General features: G+C 36.4%; 1 protein-coding gene and 1 pseudogene across 1 annotated transcript; both read right to left on the minus strand.

The window, feature by feature from the left end:
* Window positions 1–506: 506 nt before the first annotated feature.
* Window positions 507–1189, minus strand: LOC109171576 (annotated as a pseudogene).
* A 9062-nt stretch (window positions 1190–10251) lies between these two features.
* Window positions 10252–12947, minus strand: LOC109171606 (pentatricopeptide repeat-containing protein At2g46050, mitochondrial). Its single transcript, XM_019320654.1, has 3 exons — window positions 10956–12947; window positions 10657–10842; window positions 10252–10399 (listed from the first exon to the last, which is right to left on the minus strand). The coding sequence occupies exon 1, from the start codon at window positions 12866–12868 to the stop codon at window positions 11087–11089; it is 1782 nt and encodes a 593-aa protein (XP_019176199.1). The 5' UTR covers window positions 12869–12947; the 3' UTR covers window positions 10252–10399; window positions 10657–10842; window positions 10956–11086.
* Window positions 12948–23422: the final 10475 nt, after the last annotated feature.

The following is a 23422-nucleotide window of genomic DNA, read 5'->3' on the forward strand; positions in this document are numbered from 1 at the left end:
CTTGACAAAAACCATTAAAAATTTGTTACTATTAAAGATGCTCTTATATAAGCTCCAACAGTAAGAAAGAAGCTATTAAAGCCTCTGGGTGTAGGATATGGGCTTGATAGTCCATTGAGGGATCGAACTTCAGTTTCCACTTTTGCAACCTGCACATATTACACATGTAAAATCATGTATCAAGAACTCTAGGCATCAGTAACCACTAAAAGTATGTTAGTCAAATGCTAAGAAGGTTTAGGCCGTCACACAACTCTTATACCATGCACCAGGGTTCACAGTGCACCGTATGCATATGTATATGTCTTGTATTGTAAATTTTTGTGTCTTGTTTGATAAAATTTTGTACCTTAAGAGTATGAATTTTGTACCTAAAACAAATTAGTAATTTTGTCTTAGAGTAAAAGACATTTTTGTTCCTAGAATTATAGTGGCACGGACAATTTTAGTCCTTCTTAAAAAAAATCAGATAATTTGTGGACACTCTTATTGTGACGAGGACAATTTTAGTCCTCCGTCAATATACCCGTTAAATGCCCTATTTGAGAGGGGGTAATTTCGTCAATCTTCTTTGAGTTTTTCCCATACTTCTCAGCAATTGCTCTTTCAATTTCAGAGTCGTACTCTGAATCTGAACTCTACTCTCCTCTTCTTCACTAATCTCATCACTCTCAGCAGTACCCTTCTTATCTCTGTTCCCCTTCCACTTCTCCAGCCTAGACAAAACTGCTGCCTCAATTCCCTTCTCATCCTTGTCTTTACCACTATCCTCCTTAACACTCAAGAAATTTCTACACTGATATGTTAGGTGCCCAACTCACTCACACTTCTTGCATGCCCCACGAGCCTCGATCATCAGCATTAGAACCAGTGATCCTAGCAAGCGCAAGCAAACCTTGAAAGTTCGCATAGGGATTATCGGGTTCGGCAATAGATTTTGGCGCAGCCTTCTTCGAATCATCCTTGTTGGGTGCATATGGGTCATACCCAATTGCACTTTGCCAAATACCATGGGTCTGCAGGGCAGCACTACTGTGCACCCGATTGTTCGCCAGCATGCGAACTCTTCCTACTGTTGCCGGCATTTTGATATTTTATCTAAAACCTTGATGGGGATCAACAAAAACCAATCTTTCAGCGAGAAACACATAAACAAGAGAATAGCAAACCCTAGTTATTTGAAATCGAAATTGACGACAAAGTTCAAACCGATGAAAAAATTAGAAAGAACCAAATCAGAAAACTAAAATACAGATTGAAATAAACCACGAAATAGAATAGATAAATTGCTAACGAAATTTGAATTAAAATGCAAAGAAGAAGGCATCAGAGAGAATTAAAATTTTAGGGTTCGATGTGATAATTGGATTTCCATAGCTAACGCGTAATTTATAGCTAAAAAATAAAAATTATGCCTGTATGGTCCTTATTATAGGAGAATTCAATCAAATCCAAATGTTCATCCCAAGAGCCTTGGAAATCCAACATACAAGCTCTAAGCATGTCCTCCAATGTCTTATGGTCCTTTCTGTTTGTCCATCGGTCTCCGGGTGAAAGGTTGTGCTCAGTTTAAGCTTGGTTCCCAAAGTAGCTTGTAAGGTTTTCCAAAACTGTGATAGAAAGCGGGAGTCTCGATCTGACACTATATCTCGAGGTATCCCATGATACTTAACCACTTTTTCGATGTAAGCTCCGACCAGTTGATCCATCGTCCCAAGTCTCCTTCATTGCTATGAATCTTGCCATCTTGGTCAACCTATCCACAATTACCCAAATCTTGTCCTTCCCGAATTTAGTCAAAGGTAAACCTCCCACAAAATCCATAGATATAGAATCCCACTTCTTTTCTGGTATCTCTAAGGGTTGTACCAATCCCTTTGGTTTATTCCTTTTAGCCTTGACTTTCTGATAGTTCAAGCATTTTTGCACGAATTCTGCTATCTCCATCTTTATCTTTGGCCACCAAAAGTGTTTCTTGAGGTCTCCATACAACTTGTCTCCCCCTGGATGTATCGAATAAGGGGCATAGTGACCCTCTTCCATAATCTGCTTCTTGATTCCTTCGCACTTCATCGGTATACACCAATGACCCTTGTACCGAATGCTCCCATCAGGGTGTACCTCGAAAGGCCCACACTTCCCATCAACCATTTTCGCTCTCACTCATTCCAACTTAACATCCCCGGGTTGATTTTCCTTAATCTCTTCAAATATGCTTGGTGTAATCCTCAAGGGTTTACATTGCTTTTTCTTGATTAACTTCGCCACAATTCTTCACTTCTAGGTTCAACCGTTGAAATTCCCTACATAACCAGTCAGGAATTACCCAAGTACTATTCAATGAGTGACTGGACTTCCTACTCAAGGCATCAGCCACCACATTTGCTTTCCCTTCATGATACTGGATTTCCAAGTCATAATCCTTAATCAATTCCAACCAACGACGTTGCCTCATGTTCAACTCCTTCTGGGTGAAAATGTATTTCAAACTCTTATGATCCGTATAAATCTTACATCTCACTCCATATAGGTAATGCGTCCCAATTTTCAGTGCAAACACCACGACTGCTAGCTCCAGGTAATGAGTAGGGTAGTTGGCTTCATGAGTCTTCAACTGCCGAGATGCATACGCTATCACCCTTCCATTCTGCATTAAAACAAAGCCAAGTCCTTTATTGGATGCATCACTGTAAACCTTGAATCCATCCACTCCTGAAGGCAATGTCAAAACTGGTGTTATTGTCAATTTCTGCTTTAGTCCTTGAAATGCCTATTCACAATCTTCAGTCCAAAGAAACTTGGTCGCCTTCTTCGTGAGGTTGGTCAAGGGTCTAGCCATTGCTGAAAAATCTTGTACAAACCTCCTATAATATCCCGCTAGGCCTAGAAAACTCCTCACCTCTGTAAAAGTCTTGGGTACCGGCCACTCCATTACTGCTTTCACATTTGCTGGATCTACGGTTACACCTTCTTTTGTGACTATATGATCTAAGAAGGCTACACTATCCTTCCAAAACTCACACTTTGACAGTTTAGCGTAGAGTTGATGGTCCCTTAGTACTTGTAAGACGATCCTCAAATGCTTCTCATGATCTCTAGTATCCTTGGAGTAAATTAGGATGTCGTCGATAAACACCACCACAAAATCATCCAAGTATGGCCAAAACACTCGATTCATCAAATCCATAAATATGGTCGGCGCATTGGTTAATCCGAAAGGCATCACAGTGAACTCATAGTGTCCATATCTAGTACCGAAAGCTGTCTTTTGGATATCATTGACAGCCACTGTTGAATTCTAAAAGGAAGTGTTTATATACGTATTGCGATAAAACTGAATGGATGAGTACAGGAAGCCTATGCTTATATACAAACTAAGGGAAACTCCTAACCACTTATTTCAAAATTCAAATGGGTAGTTAGGAGACTTCCTCTAACAACCTACTAACACTCCCCCTCAAGTTGGAGCATAGATATCAAACATGCCCAACTTGTTACATATATATGAAACCCGACTCTTACACAACCCTTTCGTGAATATGTCAGCCAGTTGATCACCGCTCCGAACGTGTGTAAGTGATATTAGTCCTTGCTCCACTTTTTCCCGTATAAAATGGCAGTCAACTTCAATATGCTTCGTCCGCTCGTGAAAGACTGGATTATTCGCGATGTGTATGGCAGCACAGTTATCACACCACAAATCTATCGGTAACTTCACTTCAACACCCACTTCTTTTAGAATGTTACGCACCCAGACTATTTCGCTTGCCACATGAGCCATAGCCCGGTATTCCGATTCAGCACTTGAGCGTGACACCACATTCTGCTTCTTACTCTTCCACGAGACCAAGTTGCCTCCTACAAACACACAATAACCTGTCATAGACTTCCTGTCACCTGGTGAACCAGCCCAGTCTGCATCGGAGAACGCCTCAACACGCATATACCCGTGGTCAGCATAAAGAATCCCTTTTCCAGGAGCACCTTTCAAATATTTCACAATTCGAACCGCCGCTTCCCAGTGAGTCTGGGTCGGTGCACTCATGAATTGACTAACCACATTCACTGGAAATGCAATATCTGGACGAGTAATTGTGAGATAATTCAGTTTTCCTACTAACCTCCTGTACCTCTCCGGATCTTCAACGGCTCCCCTTCTCCTGCCAATAACTTCACACCTTGATCCATGGGCATATCACACGGTCTTGACCCAAGCAATCCCGTGTCCCCGAGCAAGTCCAACACATATTTCCTCTGTGAGAGGAATATGCCTTTCTTAGAGCGTGCAACTTCAATTCCTAGAAAGTACTTCAACACTCCCAGATCCTTAGTATGAAACTCAGACCCGAGAAAGGACTTGAGTGCCTCAACCCCACTTGCATCACTGCCTGTAATTACAATATCATCTACATATACTATCAACAAAACACACCCACAGTTAGTATGTTTGTAAAAGACAGTATGATCATATACACTTCTCTGCATTCCAAACTCAACAACCGCATTGCTAAACCGCCCAAACCACGCACGCGGAGACTGCTTCAGCCCATATAAAGACCTCTTCAGCTTGCACACTTTCCCAAACTCCCCCTGAGCAACAAACCCCGGTGGTTGCTCCATATAAACCTCTTCACGCAAGTAGCCATGTAGGAAAGCGTTCTTCACATCAAGCTGATGCAAGGGCCAATGACTCGAAGCTGCCAACGAGATAAATATCCGCACAGAAGTTAACTTGGCCACTGGAGAGAACGTCTCGGTATAATCTATACCATACGTCTGGGCGTACCCCTTTGCCACCAAGCGCGCTTTGAGTCTAGCCACAGAACCATCCGGGTTCATTTTCACCACATACACCCATTTACACCCAATAGCAACCTTACCAGGGGGAAGTTGTACTAGATCCTAGGTTTGGTTCTCCTCAAGGGCGTCTACCTCCTCTACCATTGCACGCCTCCAACCATCATGGGACATTGCCTGACTCAAAGATTTCGGAACCGGAACAGACTCTAACTGGGACACAAAAGCACGTGAAGACGCCCCATTCAATTGATCAAATAGGTCATCTATCCGTGGCAGAGGGTATTTTTTATTCACAGTGACTTGATTCAATTCCGGTAATCTATACACAACTGTAAGCTTCCGTCCTTTTTCTTCACAAACAGCATTGGGGCTCCCCAAGGTGACACACTTGGTCTTATGTAGCCTTTTTCCAATAATTCTTGTAACTGTCCCTTGAGTTCTGCCATTTCTGCAAGTGTCATCCGATATGGTACTTTGGATAGTGGTGTAGTGCCCGATAGTAAGTCAATGGGAAACTCCACTTCTCTAGCTGGGGGTAATCCTGGAATCTCTTCAGGGAACACATCAGGAAATTCTCTCACCACAGCAATTTGTTCAAGAGTCTCTTCCTTGGCATTCAAATCTTGGAGGGTACACAAGTAGACTTCATGTCATTTCTTCACATATTTCCTCATCTTAGTCATGGACACAATTCTCATTCATAGTGGTTCCACATCTCCCTTATAAGACACGTACTTCCCTTTCGGTTCCCTCATCACCACCTTCCGCTCTTCACATAGGATTTTCGCCTTATGCTTGCCTAACCAATCCATCCCCAATATCACGTCCATGCCTTCTAATTCAATCTTGATGAAGTCTCCGTGAAAGACCACTCCAGATATTTCTACGGGTAAGTCTTCTAGGATGTCTTCGCAACTTATCATCTTCCCTGACGCTAGCCTGATACTCATCTTCCTCTTACGAGACGGTTCCCATCCCAAATTGTCCACCAAAGAAGATGATATGAATGAGTTTGTGGCCCCATAGTCAAACAATACTACAGCGGTATATTGTTTACTAGAAACGTCACGATCACTAACTCCACAGGCCTAGCTAGCTCAAGTCGGATGGTGAGTATTCCTCCTTGTTCTCCATCTTCTTCCTCGATTGCTCGGTGAGTCAACTTGCCGCGCCAACTCTTTGCGATATCTTTTCTCCGACCCGACTGGTTCTTCCTCTTCTTAATCCCCCCTTGGATTGCCAAAGCCGAGGAACTAGATGGAGCGCACTTGGTCCTCCCGGAGGTAGGTAGCTCATTCTTACTAAGCCACCTTGGCGGCATTTCACCACCCTTCCAATGCAAAGAAAAGACCATCTCAGTTAGAACCTCTAAGATCTCACTACTTCTAACTTTCCTTTTTTCAAAAGCAAAGATCACAACAAGTAAAGCACACAAACAGGATACAAGTATAACTCTTATACTTATCACATTAACAACTTTCACATAACTTTCAATTTTAACTTTCAACTTTTAACGCTCAACTTCTAACTTTCAACTTTCAGGATAAAAGCAAACAACACTTTAAACACATTAGATAAGCACATAAACAAGTTAAGCAAGCGTAAGAAACTCACAATCTCACCGCGTTCCTTACTGATATCCTTAAAAGAACTTATTAACTTTGGAAATCTCACACTTAAACACTTAACTTAAAATCTTTCTCATCCTAGATCTTACCACTTAGAGTTCATTTCCTTAACTTGACCATCCTAGTACTTCAACTTAGGGCTCCTATATTCAATCTTAAGGTTCGGATTTCCTATGTCCCGGCGGTTTGTACCGCTCTGATACCAACTTGTAACACCCCATTTTTCTAAAATCTAAATCCTGAAAAACAAGCTTAAAAAGATAAATAAGCAAGACTTGAATAACTAAATAACCATCCAAACGATCAACTAAAGGGTGTCACCGCCACAGTCACCACTCACGGTGACTGCATAGGTTACAAAAACATCTAACAAAGTAGATTTAAAAGCTCTACAAAACAATAATTAAAGGGAACACAGCCCTGGTGTCTACGCACCATCAAAAGATAGTTCACTACAGCTGTCAACAGTACAACTAAGGGTAGAAAACTAAGCTAGTGACTACCACATCAAATCTACGCACTAAACTAACATGTGCGCTCTCAAGAAAAGGGTCCACCTGAAAGGGGTTATAAAACAAGTAGGAAAATAAACCCCGTTAGGATATTAATGCTAAGTATAAAACCACTCAACCCTGTAAAGTACTATAGATATAGGTTGGAAAACATTTCTCATTCACACGAAGTCTCAAGTATGAATATACACAGTTACAACACTTAGTCAACAAGTCTAAATAGATATACATAAACACTTATATATGCTTGCAACCTATACTCCATATAAACATGCGTTAACTCAATAATTCATACTTTAACACATTCACATGCTATAAACAGATATCTTCAACTATAGTCCAACATGCACTTCTCATACTCATACTAATAGATAAGGAGATAACAGAAACTCAACAAGTAAGATCATGCTATCATGCGAACTCTTAAAAAACAATAAGACTGTACTTCTCAAATGCTTTAAATGCATCATATTCTAAGTCATGAAACAAGTAAAGGTATGATGCTATAAATATAGATATACTTTCGTTCTTTATATAAAATGGAACATTTTCTGTGGAGGATCTCTGTTAAGTCTCTTTGACTCACTTTTCTCTTCTTTCTTCTTTCTTACTTTCTTTCTGAACTCGTGGGCGAGGTAGGAGCTTCACGAATCGTGAATGGACCTATCCGGGCTCAGCATCTAGCCGGCCTAATACTCATCTTGCACACAGAACCGTTACTCATGGTTCTTATAAAATCTCTGTGAAATCAGGTATCGTACTTGTCAGTGTGCACACCCCCTAACTAGGATTCCAAGCTTGACGGGTAGTATCCAACCTAGCAACTCGGAAATATCGACCAAGTTACTTCATAAATATATGTCGATCCTCTATGACCATTTCTTTCTTTTCTCAAACTTCTTTCTTTCTCTTTTCTTCCGAAAGGACCTAATCCTAACAGGGCCTCCAAAACAAAGTTTTCCTCACAATATAGATAGCATATATATATATATATATATATATATATATATATATATATATATATATATATATATATATATATATATATATATATATATCATGCAATTTCTCTTCTCATGCAATTAATCTCAATAATATGCAAGCTTTGCAATGCACATAAATCTCAAATAATATCTCTTTCTCACATTTTGGAAATCAACTTATCATGCAAACTTCTCAATGTAAAAGATATAGATTTTTCAAAATAGATATAGGTTTTCAAATATGACTTAGGCTTTACTTAGAGCCTTCAATGCACTTAATCTTAGAATATGCTAAAAAAAAAAATGTTCATTCACGGCAAAGTGGAAATTACACTATTTCATGCCAATAAATTCAATAGCTTAGCAAATCTTCTCAACAAGAGATAACAAAGTATTAAACATGCTACTCAAACATTCATATACTCAAAGCTAAAATTTCCTTCACAGACTCAAGTTCACAGCCAAACAACACAGTGCATTCAACTTTCATTTTTCTTCTCAGTTAACATGCTTTTAGTCTCAAAATTAAACGAAACAACTCATACTAGTGTGTCGTAACGGGACCGAGTGTCCGAACCTCAAGGGCCCATGAGTCCCGGTCCGAACAACACATGGCTGAGCCACAGAGGGCCCGGCCTTCTCAAAATTGGCCTGGCGGAGCTTGGTGACAGAGCTTGAGAAACCCCGCCACTTGGCTCCAGCAAGCGGCGGCCTTGGGTGACGGATCCAGCTAGGATCCGTCCCTATGGACCGTAACTCCACGGTGCTAGCTGGCGGACCTTCCCTAGGTCTGTTGGCTAGGACTGTGAGGCAGTCTGGTGCACCCGATAGTGTGCACCAGAGGTTTCTTCTCCACAAAATCAAATATAGAGCCACAAAATATACTTTCAGACCTCAATAAATCAATCATAAAACATCAACAACACACAAACAACTCATCAACAAGTATTTTCTAACATTTCTAAACATCTAAACTCGAGCTTCTAGCATTCAACAGAGCAAAAACATAGTTTTGGGAATCCATGGTTTATACCTTGTGCTTTGTCTTCTCTTGTGTGGATCCCCTTTCTCTCTTTCTCAGATGTTACCACCTTCACCACCTATTTTCCTCAAACAACACAAATACACACAAACTTAAGGAAGAACTCAGAGATTGGAAGGCAAGGTGAATGGTCTAAGAGATGAGATGAAAATAATGGAGGAGATGCAAGCAAAATAACTTACTGTAATCTTCTTCTTCCTTCTACTGATTCTAGAGATTTGAGTGGAGAGGCAAAAGAGGGGATCAAGAGAAATGAATGGAATACTGATGCTTATATAGGGGCCCAAAACCCTAAGTAGATATCATTGGCTGATGAGGGTAGAAGAGTAATTTAGCTTGTTCAAAAATCAGGCATTCACTTTGGCTTGTAGAAATCAGCAGGTTTTATTCTTTAACATAGGCTAAGGCCTTAAAATAATTTTGCACAACTTTGGGGTCAAAAATAGATTTTCTATGAGATAGTTTTTAATTAAAACATTTGGTTCAAGTTTCACTCAGATTGACTTTTTGGGTCAAAACTTGGTACGAAAATATACCTGAAACTTAGGATTTTTAAGATAGGCTAATTCTTGGTTTTGAATTGATTTAAAAGCTCGATTTAAAGTATTTAATTCATACACCGTTTTTAGAAAAAAAAATTGGAAGAGTGAAAATAAATATTTTGAAATTTTATGAAATAGAATTTAAGAAAAATATTTTTGGGTTATCATGTTCTACCCTCCTTAAAAGAAATCTCGTCCTCTAAGCTAAGGTTAAACAAACAGATTTTCTTAAAACAAGAGTTTTCTAGAAAGGGTAACTCGAAGTAATGCAAGATTTGCAAGAATAAGCTTAGGAATTTTCTTAGAATATTTGGAAGAACAGGAACTTTGAGTAGGCATGCAAGCACTCAAAAATCTAAAGCACTTAAAAACGTAATCCAACTACTAGATAGATTCTACTAACTATTCAAGAGACTTAACGGTTACCTTGATTAAAAAGAGTCGGGTAACGTTTCCGCATATCCTCCTCGGTTTCCCAAGTGGCTTCCTCCAACAACTAATTAGACCACAAAACCTTTACTAACTTCACCTTTTTCCTTTGAGTGTCTCGTGTCTTATGATCAAGTATTCGCATCGGTCTCTCTTCGTAGGTCAAAGATTCGTCCATCGCCAATTCGTAGGGAGAGACGTGAGATTGAGAGGGGGAAAGATGATGAATAACTTTGATATTATTTCTTACCTTTGATCAATACATATACAAATATACATACACTAACTATTAACTCTCTAATTATTAGTTAATCGTATCAGATTCCTAGTCCAAAATGTTACATAGATTACATTTTTCACAATCAATGGCGATCATTTTACCAGTTCAACATGGTGATTAGATGAACACACATCACTATGTCTTCTTTGCAGCTCCTCTAGTCACTTAATTGCTGCTACATACCTAATAAAAAAAAAAGGGTATTGGCCAAACTAAAATAAGAAACTAGGAACAATGAAAATCAATGGAGCAGTATTAGAAACTTCATTGATAAATATGTAGGGGGATATGAAAGCTTAGTTTCACCATACTTTATAAACATAATAATACTGATAAACCAACATACTCTATTGTAAAAGATACAAAGATTTTATAGTTTAAAACCACTTGAAAGCAAGTAAATTCACAGTAAGCAATTATAAACAAGGCATAGCCTATACCTGTCAAATCTGATAGTACCCACACTTGAGTTGGAATATCATAAAGCTTCTTTGCTAGGCTCAATGAGGATCTCAAGGTCTCCCTAGTTTGTCCAGTACCATGAAGTTCAAGAGCTATATTCCTTAAGACACTAAAATATTGTGAAACAAGTTGAAGATTCCCTAGCCAGAGATGCTAGTCAAACTCTGTGACAAGGTTAAAGCAAAGTGAGAAAGAAAAAGGACTGGGGGAGGCTGTCTGTAATTAACAACAGTTCAAATTAAATTTAGACAATAGATTTTTCCATTAATATATATACCTCGCTTCTTGTAGATTTTGCTGCCTCAGAAAATTGGAGAATTATTGTCACTCGGGTAAGTTGCCAAAACGCAAGAAATTGCTGCAGTCCTCATTACTCAAAGTCTGCTTACTCCTTGTTTCATTACGGCCTCATTCTTCTGAGTGAGCTTTATGAGCAATTTCTGTCCAGCTAATACCAGGAATTCTGGAGTTCATTTTTTCTTTCATTAGCTCACGAACCACTGTTGCATCGGACCATTTCCTATCTGAGGCATAAGATTTTGACAAGAGAATATAGTTTACAGCATTGTTTGGCTCCATGAAGCACAATTTTTTTGCTGCCCATTGAGATAGTTCAATGTTTCCATGGATTTCAGAAGCACCAATAAAGGCCTTCAGAGCATGTGGTTGAGATTCAAGTGGTATTGAGTTCAAAACAAAATTAGCATCATTCAAAAGGCCCACTCGTCCAAGAAGATCAATAAGGCAAGTATAATGTTCTGATGTTAGTAAAATATTGTAGTCAGTAATTGAAGTGAAGTATTTCAACCCTTCACTCAGCAGTCCACCGTGGCTACAGGCAGAAAGAACCTCAAGGAGTGCAATTTTATCTGGCTTCAAGCCATAGGATAACATCTTTTCAAAAAGTTTTATAGCTTCGTCTGCAAAACCATGAAATGCATAAGCCCCAATCATTGAAGTCCAAGAAATAAGATCGGGAATTCCAATTGAGTTGAAACATTTTAAAGCAGAAGCGATGCAGCCACACTTGGAATATGCATTTATCAGAGAGTTGGCAATCGATAAAGAACTTGAAAACGCACATTTTATTGCATTAGCATGAACTTGAACAACTTCACTTGCCATGGATAGGTTGCCGCATGAACTTAGTACGCTGGCCAAAGTCAGTTCATCAGGCCGAAAATCTTCTCTAAGCATTTCCTTAAGAAGTTTGATAGCCTCCTTTCCATCTCCATCTCGTCCATACCCCAAAATCATTGTGGTCCAAGAAACCACATTTCTGGAGGCCATCCCACCAAAAGCCTTGCGGGCGTCAACTGTATTTTCATTCTTCACATACATGTCAATGATGGCACTTCCAACCACAACATCCTTATCAAAGCAAAGCTTAAACACAAGTCCATGAATCTGCCGGCCCAATTCATGGTACACCAATTTAGCACAGCAATTTAGTAGACTAGCAAATGTAAACAAGTCGGCCTTGAACCCATTCGATAACATCAAGGCATATATCTGAAAAGCTTCTTCTCCCAAACCATTTGACACATAGCAAGAAACCATGACATTCCACAAAACCAAATCTCTCATCTTAGCACCCTCAAAAACACGCTTTGCATCCCCAACCAATTCAAATTTCCCATAAAAATCAATAAGAGCACTATTAACAAAGCAATCTTTACAAAAACCCAACTTCACAACTAGACAGTGCAACCCCCTCCCCGCCTCAAAACCACCAGTTACCTCACCGCATATACGAAACAGCGCAGAATAGGTAATGCGATCAGGAGGCACCGATTCCATCATCATTCTCTTGAAATAGCGAAACCCAAAATCGAAATTTAACATAACGCTCCTAGTACAGTCGGCTAAGCCACAAATCAAGGTGTTCCAAGTCACAACATTTCTCACCCACATTTCATCGAACACCTTACAGGCATTAAAAAACTCATTGCATTTAACGTAGACGTGTAAGAGTTGATTGGCGAGTGAGAGCACATTGGCAAAGCCAAGCTTGACGATATGTGCATGGAAATTGTTGGCTTCATTGAAAAGCCGGTGTTTTGCTGAGGTTTTGAGGGCAGCAGAAATGAAGGGGAGAGTGGTCGATTGTTGATTATGAACAGCGGGTGTTAGAAGTGACAACTGTCTTTTCACATTGATTGCTAAACATTTGTTACGTATACAATGCATGGATGGGTGAGTTCGGGCTGCTACTACTACGCCATCAACGTATTGTTCGCGGTTATATGTCTCATGTAAAAAATTGAGCAAGTCTTGACTCTTGATCTTGTCAAAATCAACTGAATGAATACAAATTAAAAAATGGAATAAGGGTCAAATAGGCCATCGAACTGCACACAATACAACAATTAGGCCACTGAACCTAAAAAACCAACAATTAGGTCCCTAAACTAATCAATTTCAAACAATTCTTTCCATTGGAAGGTTTCCAACAGGTCATCTCCCAAATTAATTATTTTTTAAAAAAAATTAAAAATTAATTATTTTTAAATTTTTTTTTAAAAAAAAAAAAAAAACTGGAATCCTGCCGGAGACGGTCGTCTCCGGCAGGAACTAGTTTTTTTTTTTTTTTTTTTTTTTTTTTTTTAAATAATTAATTTTTAAAATTTAAAATTTAAAAAATAATTAATTTGAAAGGATGACCTGTTGACCTGTTGGAAACCTTCAAATTGGAAGAATTGTTTGAATTTGATTAGTTCAGGGACCTAATTGTTGGTTTTTAAAGTTCAGTGGCCTAATTGTTTTATTGTGTGCAGTTCGATGGCCTATTTGACCCTTATTCCTTAAAAAATATAGTGACATTATGGTAATTTTATATAAGTTTAAAGCTTACTGCGTAATTTTAAAATTTAAAATGCGTAAATTCAAAGTTTAAAATGCGTAAATTTAAAGCTTAAGATACATAAGTTATAGCATTAGGTGTCTAAGTTTAAAACGTAAGGTGCTTAATTTTAAAGCGTAAAGTGCGTAAGTTTATAACTCAAGGTGCATCAGTTTATAGTTTATGGAGCGTCAGTTTGACACTTAAGGTACATCAGTTAACACTTAAGTTACATTAATTTAACACTTAAGGTGAGTCAATTCTACACTTAAGTGTAGAGCACTTAAGTGCGTCAGTTCTACACTTAAGGTGTATAAGTTCTACACTTAAGTGCATCAGTTTGACACTTAAGCCTTAAGAACCATATGTTTAAAGCTTAAGGTGCATCAATTTGATACTTAAGGTGCATCTGTTAACACTTAAGATGCATCAATACGACACTTAAGGTGCATAAGTATAAATCTTAAAGTGCATCAGTTCAACAATGGTAGGAGGAGATCATTCACATCCAGTTCACATGAAGCGCGTTTTTTTTACTTGATTTGAGCCGTTGATCTAGATCAGATCAACAGCTCATATATCACCCCATATATAGTAGAGTTCAGGTGCGGCCCCGCCTTAACGTGCGGTCAGTGCGACCGAACCAATAGTTATGCAAATATACACCAACAATGTTAGGAAATGTATAACACAAATATGTACCATTAGGTACGCATCACCAATAAACCCACAACATGAGTTAAGTTCTAGGGCTTGAAATTTGCACACGCTATATCACCCTTACGTAGAAAATTACAAAAAAAAACATATAAAAAATAACAACAAGCACAATACTATAATTACTATGCACTTACTGTTAGTATTATTATTATTTACATTATTGTTATATCTTATAGTTTGTATTAGTTGAATAAGTCTCCTGTGACTTACCTTCTAGATAGGAGTTATTTCAGCTTCTCACTTCTTTTAGTATTGTAATCGCTTATCTGTTTGAGTTGAATTGAAAACGTTACTCTAATCTGGTATCAGTTAAGCCATCAATCCAAAATCTCCTCTTTTTACTCTCTCCCTCCTATTTTAATTATAACGAAAATTAAATATCATAATACAATTACTCTTTCACCATTCTCTTTTAAAACTATCCTTAATTAAATGTTAGTTACATTGACTTTTAATCCTATCCACCCATTCTAACTTTTTTTAATGGTTGAAATGATATCTCATGATCTCATCTTATTAGAGTACAAAAGCTATTCCCAAATACTTGGGAATAGCTAATACCAGGAGGTCCCCTAGGAATGGCTATTTCCCCTGCAAAGGGAATAGCTCATTTCCGGAAATACTATTCTCAGTCATGAAAAGACAAACCAAACAATGGAATATGTCTATTCCTGGAAATGGTATTCCATTCCCGACCTATTCCATGAACTAAACACGCGGTAAGTGAAAATTAAGTTAATCCATTATATAATTAAGGAATAAGGTTCAAATTAGTCACTGAATGTAACCTGAAAATGCAATTAAGCCACTGAACGAAAAAAAAAAAAAAAAAAAGTGCAATTAGGCCACTGAACACTCAAAAAACGTGCAATTAGGCCAATGAACACTCCAAATGTATGTAATTTCACCGGATAGCAGGTTACCTGCTTGCGTGGCAACTGAGTTGGTATTTTTAATAATTTTAAAATAATTTTTAATAATAAATTTTAAAAAATTGAAAAAAGATTAAATTAAAAAAAAAAAAAAAAAAAAAAAAACGACGAGGTGGCCGCCGGCCACCCCCTTGCCCCTTCAATCGTCTCCGCCGGAGACAAAGGAAAGGGGGGGGCGGGGGGGGGGGGCACCCCGTCCTTTTTTATAATTTTTTTTAAAAAAAATTAGTATTAAAATTTATTAAAAATTATTTAAAATGCCAACTCAGCTGCCATGTAAGCAGGTAACCTGCTATCAGGTGAAATTGCATACATTTGGACTTTGGAGTGTTCAGTGGCTTAATTGCACTTTTTTTTTCATTCAGTGGCCTAATTGCATTTTCAGGTTACGTTCAGTAACCAATTTGAACCTTATTCCTATAATTAAAATACTGAATTTACAAATTATTAATCTCTAGACATTAAAAAAGTTTTTTTTTCCTTTTTTAATTAAAGAAATGAAAAAACAAACATGTAAATAAATCTCATTCGAGACTCATCAATGAGACACAAAAAATCAATAACGCCTCCACTAAAGCTCGAACTCGTAACCTTCTAAATGGAAATCCAACCCGGGTACCATTAGACCAAATTCATCAATTCATCAATTCATCTTTAAATATTCACATATTTAATAATATTAGAAATGAATTGATCAACATAATAATAAATTAATAATACATAGATTAAAATGAGCATTTTATATTACCATCAAGGTAAGATTAGTTGCATACTTAAATCGTCAAATATTTTTAAAAAGATTCATATTAAATATATTCCCAAATGCTCTGTCGGGCCGGAGTGTGAGGGCCCTTAGGGTTGGGGTTCAACCTTTTGGAAGAATATTCAATATATTCATTTTACCGTTTGGTGCGTGTCCAGTGCCGTGGGAGAGCCCCTGGGTGCCCTACCGACGGGGAAATTGTGCCCCTTGTTTTGCTAGCCATGCAGCCGGGTGGTGTAAGGCACGGCCAAAGGTTCGTCTAAGGGTAGGGGGTGGCATGGCCGGCGTGGGGTACCGCGTGCCCATCGTGGGTGTCGCGTGCCGTCGTCACCCCGAGGCGTCCCGTCCCTCCCCTTTGACAAGGACGGAGCCAGGATGGGAGGGTGTGGGGGCCAACGACGATAGAAGTTTACTAAATCAAATACGTTGATATCCATTTAACATATTTCAACATAATCAATATATTATAAATTTACTAAAATTTAGATCTAGATCACAATCCGCGAACTCTGCAATATACCATAATCTGTCAACAAATCACGCATAATAACCATAAAAAAAAAAAAAAAAAAAAAAAAAAAAAAAAAAAAAAGAGCTAAGAATCTGCAGTAAAAGAGGAAGAAGCGGCAAATGAAGAGGTAGTTAGTTGGTAACAAAAAATGGATTGACTTCTTGCTCTTCCTCATCGAAAGGGTTGAGATCGGCTGGCTAATTTATGATGTAATTAAAACCTTCAAATTCGCCAAAAAAAAATCCTCAAAAAAAACTCTCTAGAAAAACTAATTAATTCGAAAATAAATCAGTTTTGAAAGAACACTAGAGTAATTCATCAAAATTCAAATGATTCAAAGATTCAAAATGAAAAGGGAAAAATTACTGTAGACTTGTAGCGTGAAGAAAAAGATGTGAACTGTTGTCTACTTGTCTGGTATGAGATTGAAAGCCAACAAAAATACGTATAAAATTTACTCTAAAAGCTTGATTGAAGGGGACAAAACATTGAGTCACCGTGATTTACATCCTCCCAAATACTTTGTCGGCCTGGGGTGTGGGGGGCCCATAGAGTTGGGGATTCAATCTTTTGGGAGAAGGGGACAAAACATTTTGATGAGAGGGAAAAGTTCTACACTTTCCACTTTCCTAAGTGGCATTATAATATTAAAAAAAAATTGCGAGGGGGGGCCAAGGCCCCCCTGCACTCTCTATGTGCCTCCGTCCCTGCCTTTGGGGGGAGGGGGTGGTGTTGGGTCGTCTCGCATATGTTGGACGTCCGTGGTGTACGTGGCTGGTGGAAAGGAGATAGTCTGGATCATCGTACACATGGACGACATCAACAGGTTGGAGTGCAGTATAAAAGGAGGGGTGTTTGCTTTCTCAGGTCTATCAGTGTCTAAGCATGACAAATCTATGGATTGGTGGTATTCTGTTTTCTCCTTCAACCTGTTTACCTAGGTTCGACTCTTACTGACTACATTATCATTTTAGTCCATACCATGGGCTATAGCCTGCATTATTTATGTATTATTTCGCCGTCATTTTGGGCCAGTATTTCGGGATTTGTACGCATACACTTTGTGCCTAGCGCTCCAGGTAATAAAGTTATTACTTTCCTACCCCGTTCTGTACTTTCATATACTCGGTTTATGGTGGACCCGGTCATGACAAAATCATCAAAAAATATAGCATTTTCTTCAGAAATATTACATTTTCTCTCATAAGTAACAATAAATGAATTTATCCTTATTAGGATTACATTTTTTTTCTTATAAGTAATTGTTCAACACTTACATGTTCAACCTTTAAATATTACATTTTGATTTAAAAGTAGTGCATTTTTCCTCTAAAAGTATTACTTTTCCTTATAAATAACAAACAATTTATTTCTAATTAGTATTACATTTTTACATTTCTATATATATATCTCGACTCAACTCATCTCACGCATAAGAATTTGTGAAACGGTCCCATAGATGACTCACACTTCAGTTTTACACTTCAATTGCACTGAAACACGATTATTGTATCTTGTACCAATTAAGAGAAGTAGTACACACACACAATCTTGTCTTCATGGGCGGATCTAGAAAATTTTTTGAGTGAGCTGAGGACGAAAAGTTATAACAAAAGAGATAGTTTGAAAAATAAAAATGAAACACTTAGAAACATAGTCATAAATATTGTTGGATATGGACGAAAAATCAAAACACATCAAAACTTTATAAAAAAAAATATTCATAACAAAATATGAAACATAATTAATTTGATAAAATGATTCGGATAGAAAATACATTATAAATTATACATTTCACTATTAATATAAAAGAAGGCTTGCACATCTTATATTCTAAAGAATAAAAATGAAAAATATCACTATTAATAATATTTTTAAAAATCCAAAAAATAGTGTAAAAATCCAAAGATAACAATGAGAATTAACCCTTTGACATTTTCTACATTAAAGCTAAGGCGGCAAAATTTACCATCTTGCCTAACTTCTGTTTTGATAACTTGGCTTGTATCTATACACACACACGGAACTACTATATATAAGGATCGGGTGGGGAGAGGGAGGGCAACTGCAATTGTTATACCTTGCATCACGGTGCACATAGCACTGTGCGCTCCAGGACCGGATTTTAGGCTGTGCAAGCAGCCCAACAGCACAGGGCCTCAAATTTTAGAGGGCCCCAAAATTTTAGAAGGTTCAAAATTTAATTTTTACTTAACTAGTTATGAATTATAATATAAAAAAAAAATTGCATTCGATTACAAACGTTTCTGCATGTAGAGGTGGTAGAAACGCGTTTTCAAAGTGTTTCATATCAAGACATCCGTGGTTCAAATCTTGATTGTTTCAGCTGTGTATACATTTCCCTTTTTTAAAACCTTATTACTATTATTAAATATTTTCCTTGTGCACCTTCCATTTTATCTTATTATTATTATTATTATTATTATTATTATTATTATTATTATTATTATTATTATTATTATTATTATTATTATTGTTGTTGTTGTTGTTGTTGTTATAATTATAATTTATTCCATAATATGTCTGCTGTCTTTCTCTTTGCGCACAACAATATTTTACCACTTTTTTATTATTATTATTATTATTATTATTATTATTATTATTATAAAAAAATAGGGTATTGGTTTTCAAAATTAGCCTTTTGATAGGACCTCATTCATTTACAAGAACGGGGCCACCAAAATCTAAAAATCGGCCCTGGTGCGCCCCGTATCTCATAAAACGACATCGTTTTGTTAAGTTGTGTATGGAGTCGACGCGAAAGAGTGTGTGTGTATTATGTTATATAATTATGTACATTATTTTATACAATTATGTACATTTTTTTAACAATTATGTACATTCGGACACGTGATTTTTTAACAGTTAAAAGTTTATGTGTATTCTATTATACAATTATGTACATTCTCATATACAATTATGTACATTTTCAAAACATGAATTTTTTTTAAAAAAAAAACAAGTTAACAGCAAACACGGAAAAACAAATTTTTTTTAAACAAGTACAAAAACGACGTTGTTTTGTATCAGGGCGCACATTGCAATGCGTGCCCTGGTGCACGATATAAATTGTCGGGCAACTGCCTCCACTGTGGATCCATCCCTGCTTGTCTTACAATATATTGTAGCTAATATTGAATATTAAATAATCTAATTAATGCAGTAAATTGAAGCAAGATGAATGCAGTTTAGTCTTTAGTTTCACATATATTGTTCTAGAAGAGTTTTTATTGAAGTAGTTAAATGTATGTTTCTCTCCCAGTCAATGATAGAGACATATATGGTTCAATGTCTAACAAATCACAACCTTGTCCTGGAGCCGCAAGTACTGCCAATTAGAGGACGTTTAAAACGTAAGAAAAGAAATTATATTTGATTAGTTATGTGCATGTGAATTAGTCCTTACCGACTGTGTGGTTTCGCCGCCTGTGCTCAAAGTCAAAGATATGAGAAGGAAACCATTAATTAACACAAACTCTCCAACTCACATATGGAGTCAAAGATAATTATTTTAAGAGCCTAAAGATATATATATATATATATATATATATATATATATATATATATATATATATAGGCTACTGAAAGGCAAGTTAACCCTAAAAAGGTTGCTATTCTCAATGCAGAATATTTCCATTCTGGAAAACAATTTAAGAAAAAACTATTTACATGTTATGTTTTATACAACGGCCCTAAGGCTGGAGTATATCTAAAATGGGAAGAAATGCTACCTTTAATTGAAGAAATTAAATTATTTTCTAAATTTGGAATACCCCTTTTAAGGGATTTTTCGATATTCAGGAAGCAATTAACTCTGTTATTGAGAACTACGGAGAAAAATCTGAAAATTTTAATACAAAATTTGACTTAGTAATAACATAAAAATAAATAATTGAAAATCCAAAATTAATTGAGATAAATAATTCTATAGATTTGTTATCTAAAATTTTTTCTAATATTCAGATTTCTTCGCAAATTAAATCCAAAACAAAAAACTTTTGACATACAATTTAGAAGAAGTCAAAAAAAATTTAAATAAATAATGAATCCTTTTTCGGGAAGGTCAAGAACATTAACTTCAGAAGAACCTAGTTCTTCTAGAATTAGCACATTAAACCAAACCAACTGCCCCTCTTATTTAAACAGACTTTTAAAATTTAACTCGAACAAAAATTCCTATAAATTAGAACAAATTGTTGACACAGAAAGAGATTTAGAAATTATGTCAAATGATTGCATTAATACATTAAGACCGAATATGTTATACAGAACTGGAGTTTTAGAAAATAATTCCAATTTAATTAGAACACATAGATCAGAAATGTTAGAAATACCAGAAGGTAGGACTGAAACGTTCGGATTATTAACAAATGAAAGTATAAATCAAATTTCTTCCAAAAATTTAAATTATATACATTTAGGATTAATTACAATTGGAGTCAGAGGACTACTAATAAAACAAAACGGGACAAAAGTCTTAGTTGCGGTTTTAGATACTAGATATCAATCCTCACTAAATAAACAAATTATTGGGGTAATAGAAGTAGACATGAATAATAATATTGGAATTCATTATTTATGTCCAAATTATACTATTGCCTTAAAAGACATTAAGTATTTAAAAATTCAAGTCCAAACAAAGGGATTTGGAAATTTTAAGGGATCAAATATTGTGTTGGACGTAATCTTAATGGGAAGATTATCCACACAAGTTTCCCCAAGATTTAAAATTAAAATTGATAACTGTAAACTTTGTATATATTCACAAAATTTCGTGTACAACGTGTGTATAATTCAATGTGCAGGTACACAATCTCTGTCTAGTCCTCTGATTCTTCACTAATGTTATCTACTGAAGTGCCCCCGGGATTCAAGTAGCGTAGCCTCCGGGATTCAATTGGCGCGTGCCTCCGGAATTCAAATGGCGTAGCTTCCGGGGTTCAAGTGGCGTGATCTTCAACAGCAAACGTCAAGAATTTAGAAACAATCAACCCTGCAAAGTTTCAAAACACATGCAATGGATTCAAGTTGCCTTAAGATCCTCAAATGCCTTCAAAAGACTTCAAGACCTCCGAGACAATCAATTCTGCCAAGCTCAAAATCTACTGAAGTGCCTCCAGGATTCAAGTAGCGTAGCCTCCGGGATTCAATTGGCGCGTGCCTCCGGGATTCAAACGGCGTAGCTTCCGGGGTTCAAGTGGCGTGATCTTCAACAGAAAACGTCAAGCTTCGAAGCAATCAACTCTGCAAAACATCAAATTAAAGCGCATGCAATGGCTTCAAGTTGCCTTCAAAAGGCTCCAAGATCTTCAAAGTACCTATAAAAAGGCTTCAAGTTGCTTCAAGATCTTTAAAACCTGTAAAAAATGCCTTCAATGCCTTTAATTCTTCAAGATTTTCAAATGCCTTCAAAAGAGCTCTCAAATCTTCAAGCCTTCAAGTCTTCAAGCGTTCTTCAATACCTTCAAGCTCTCAAGCCTTCAAGTTGTTCTCAATGTATTTAAGGTGTGATTTAAAGAATGAAATTGAGGCTCTATTTATAGTGAAGTTTGTAACTAAAATCCCTCAACAAACTCCACTAATATTTATTTAATTAAATTAATTAATTATCTACTAAAATGAACCTTGCCAAAATCAAGTCTAGATTCATTATTCTATCATCTAATTCTAATTCAAATTAAATTATAATTATCTAATTCAAATATAATAAAATCATATTATATTTAAATTATAATTATAATTCAATTATGAAATGGGCTTGGACCAATTAATTAATTAATTCAATAGCCCAAATCAAATTTACTTGGACTAATTAAATTAATTTAATTATCATAGCCCAATTAATTAAATTGGACTAATGATCAACTCCGAAATTGGGCTCGATAATGATTTAATCGGTCCACTTGTCGGCTTCAAATTTTCTGTGTCTACAATAACATAATTAAGACAATTGAGTCTAAAGGAATCAAATTCTTTGGACCAGAACCAGTCTCTTCTTCTCTTTTGGCAGGAGAAGAATGGAAAATTGAAAACTTAACCACTAAAATTGAAACTTTAAAACCAACAGAGGTAGTAACTTATACCAATGAAAATGGATCTTCATTATTAAGATTCAAAAATTACGAAAACTCTAACCAACAAGATCCAGAAGAATAATAGATTATGGATTCAAAAACTTCAGGAGCACTCACATTAGAAGAATTTCAAAAAATTAAAAATGATGAATTAATTATGGAAAAATTAAACCAAGAATTGGAAATGAGAAATTCAGAAAAATATAATTTACTGGAAAAATATCTAAATGATATCCACAAATTAAAACAAAATTTTGAAAAAATTGAAGAAGAAGAAAACATGAGTCTAGAAGAAAATTCAATAAAAAATTTTATGAATACAGCAGAAACTAGTACAAACCAAAATACTGCCACATCTGCATATTATCCATCTGCTACTCCTGAACAGATGGCTTACCCAGTAGGACATCCTCCTAAACTACCTGTCACAATTTGCAACCAAAATAATCCTAATAGGAGAACTTTGGGAAAAAGAACTCCTCATGAAATTCAAATATTAGGAAAAGATCCTATAATTTTAAACATTGTTAATATTCATCCACAATTACTGGATAATTATTTAGAGCAATGGATTGCCATGATGATTAGAGACTTTGAAAGTAGACATTTTAATATCATAGAAGGTGATGAAATGATCAAAATTGCTGATAATTATCTGGGAGATATTGTTAGGGCTGCATGGGAAGCCTTTAATACAAATTTTCTAGACAAATTAGCGGAATTAATTGCTCAAGGGAGCAATATACATAATTTTGCTTATTTGATACATAGAATTATCACAAGCAGAGATGCCAACACAAGACTAACAATTAGACAAGCATAAGCTATGAGAGACTTGGAACAAATTCAATTATTTGATTGGAATCATGTAATAGAATTCC

Source organism: Ipomoea nil, unplaced genomic scaffold (assembly GCF_001879475.1).
Source record: "Ipomoea nil cultivar Tokyo-kokei standard unplaced genomic scaffold, Asagao_1.1 scaffold0322, whole genome shotgun sequence".
Classification (NCBI taxonomy): Eukaryota; Viridiplantae; Streptophyta; class Magnoliopsida; order Solanales; family Convolvulaceae; genus Ipomoea; species Ipomoea nil.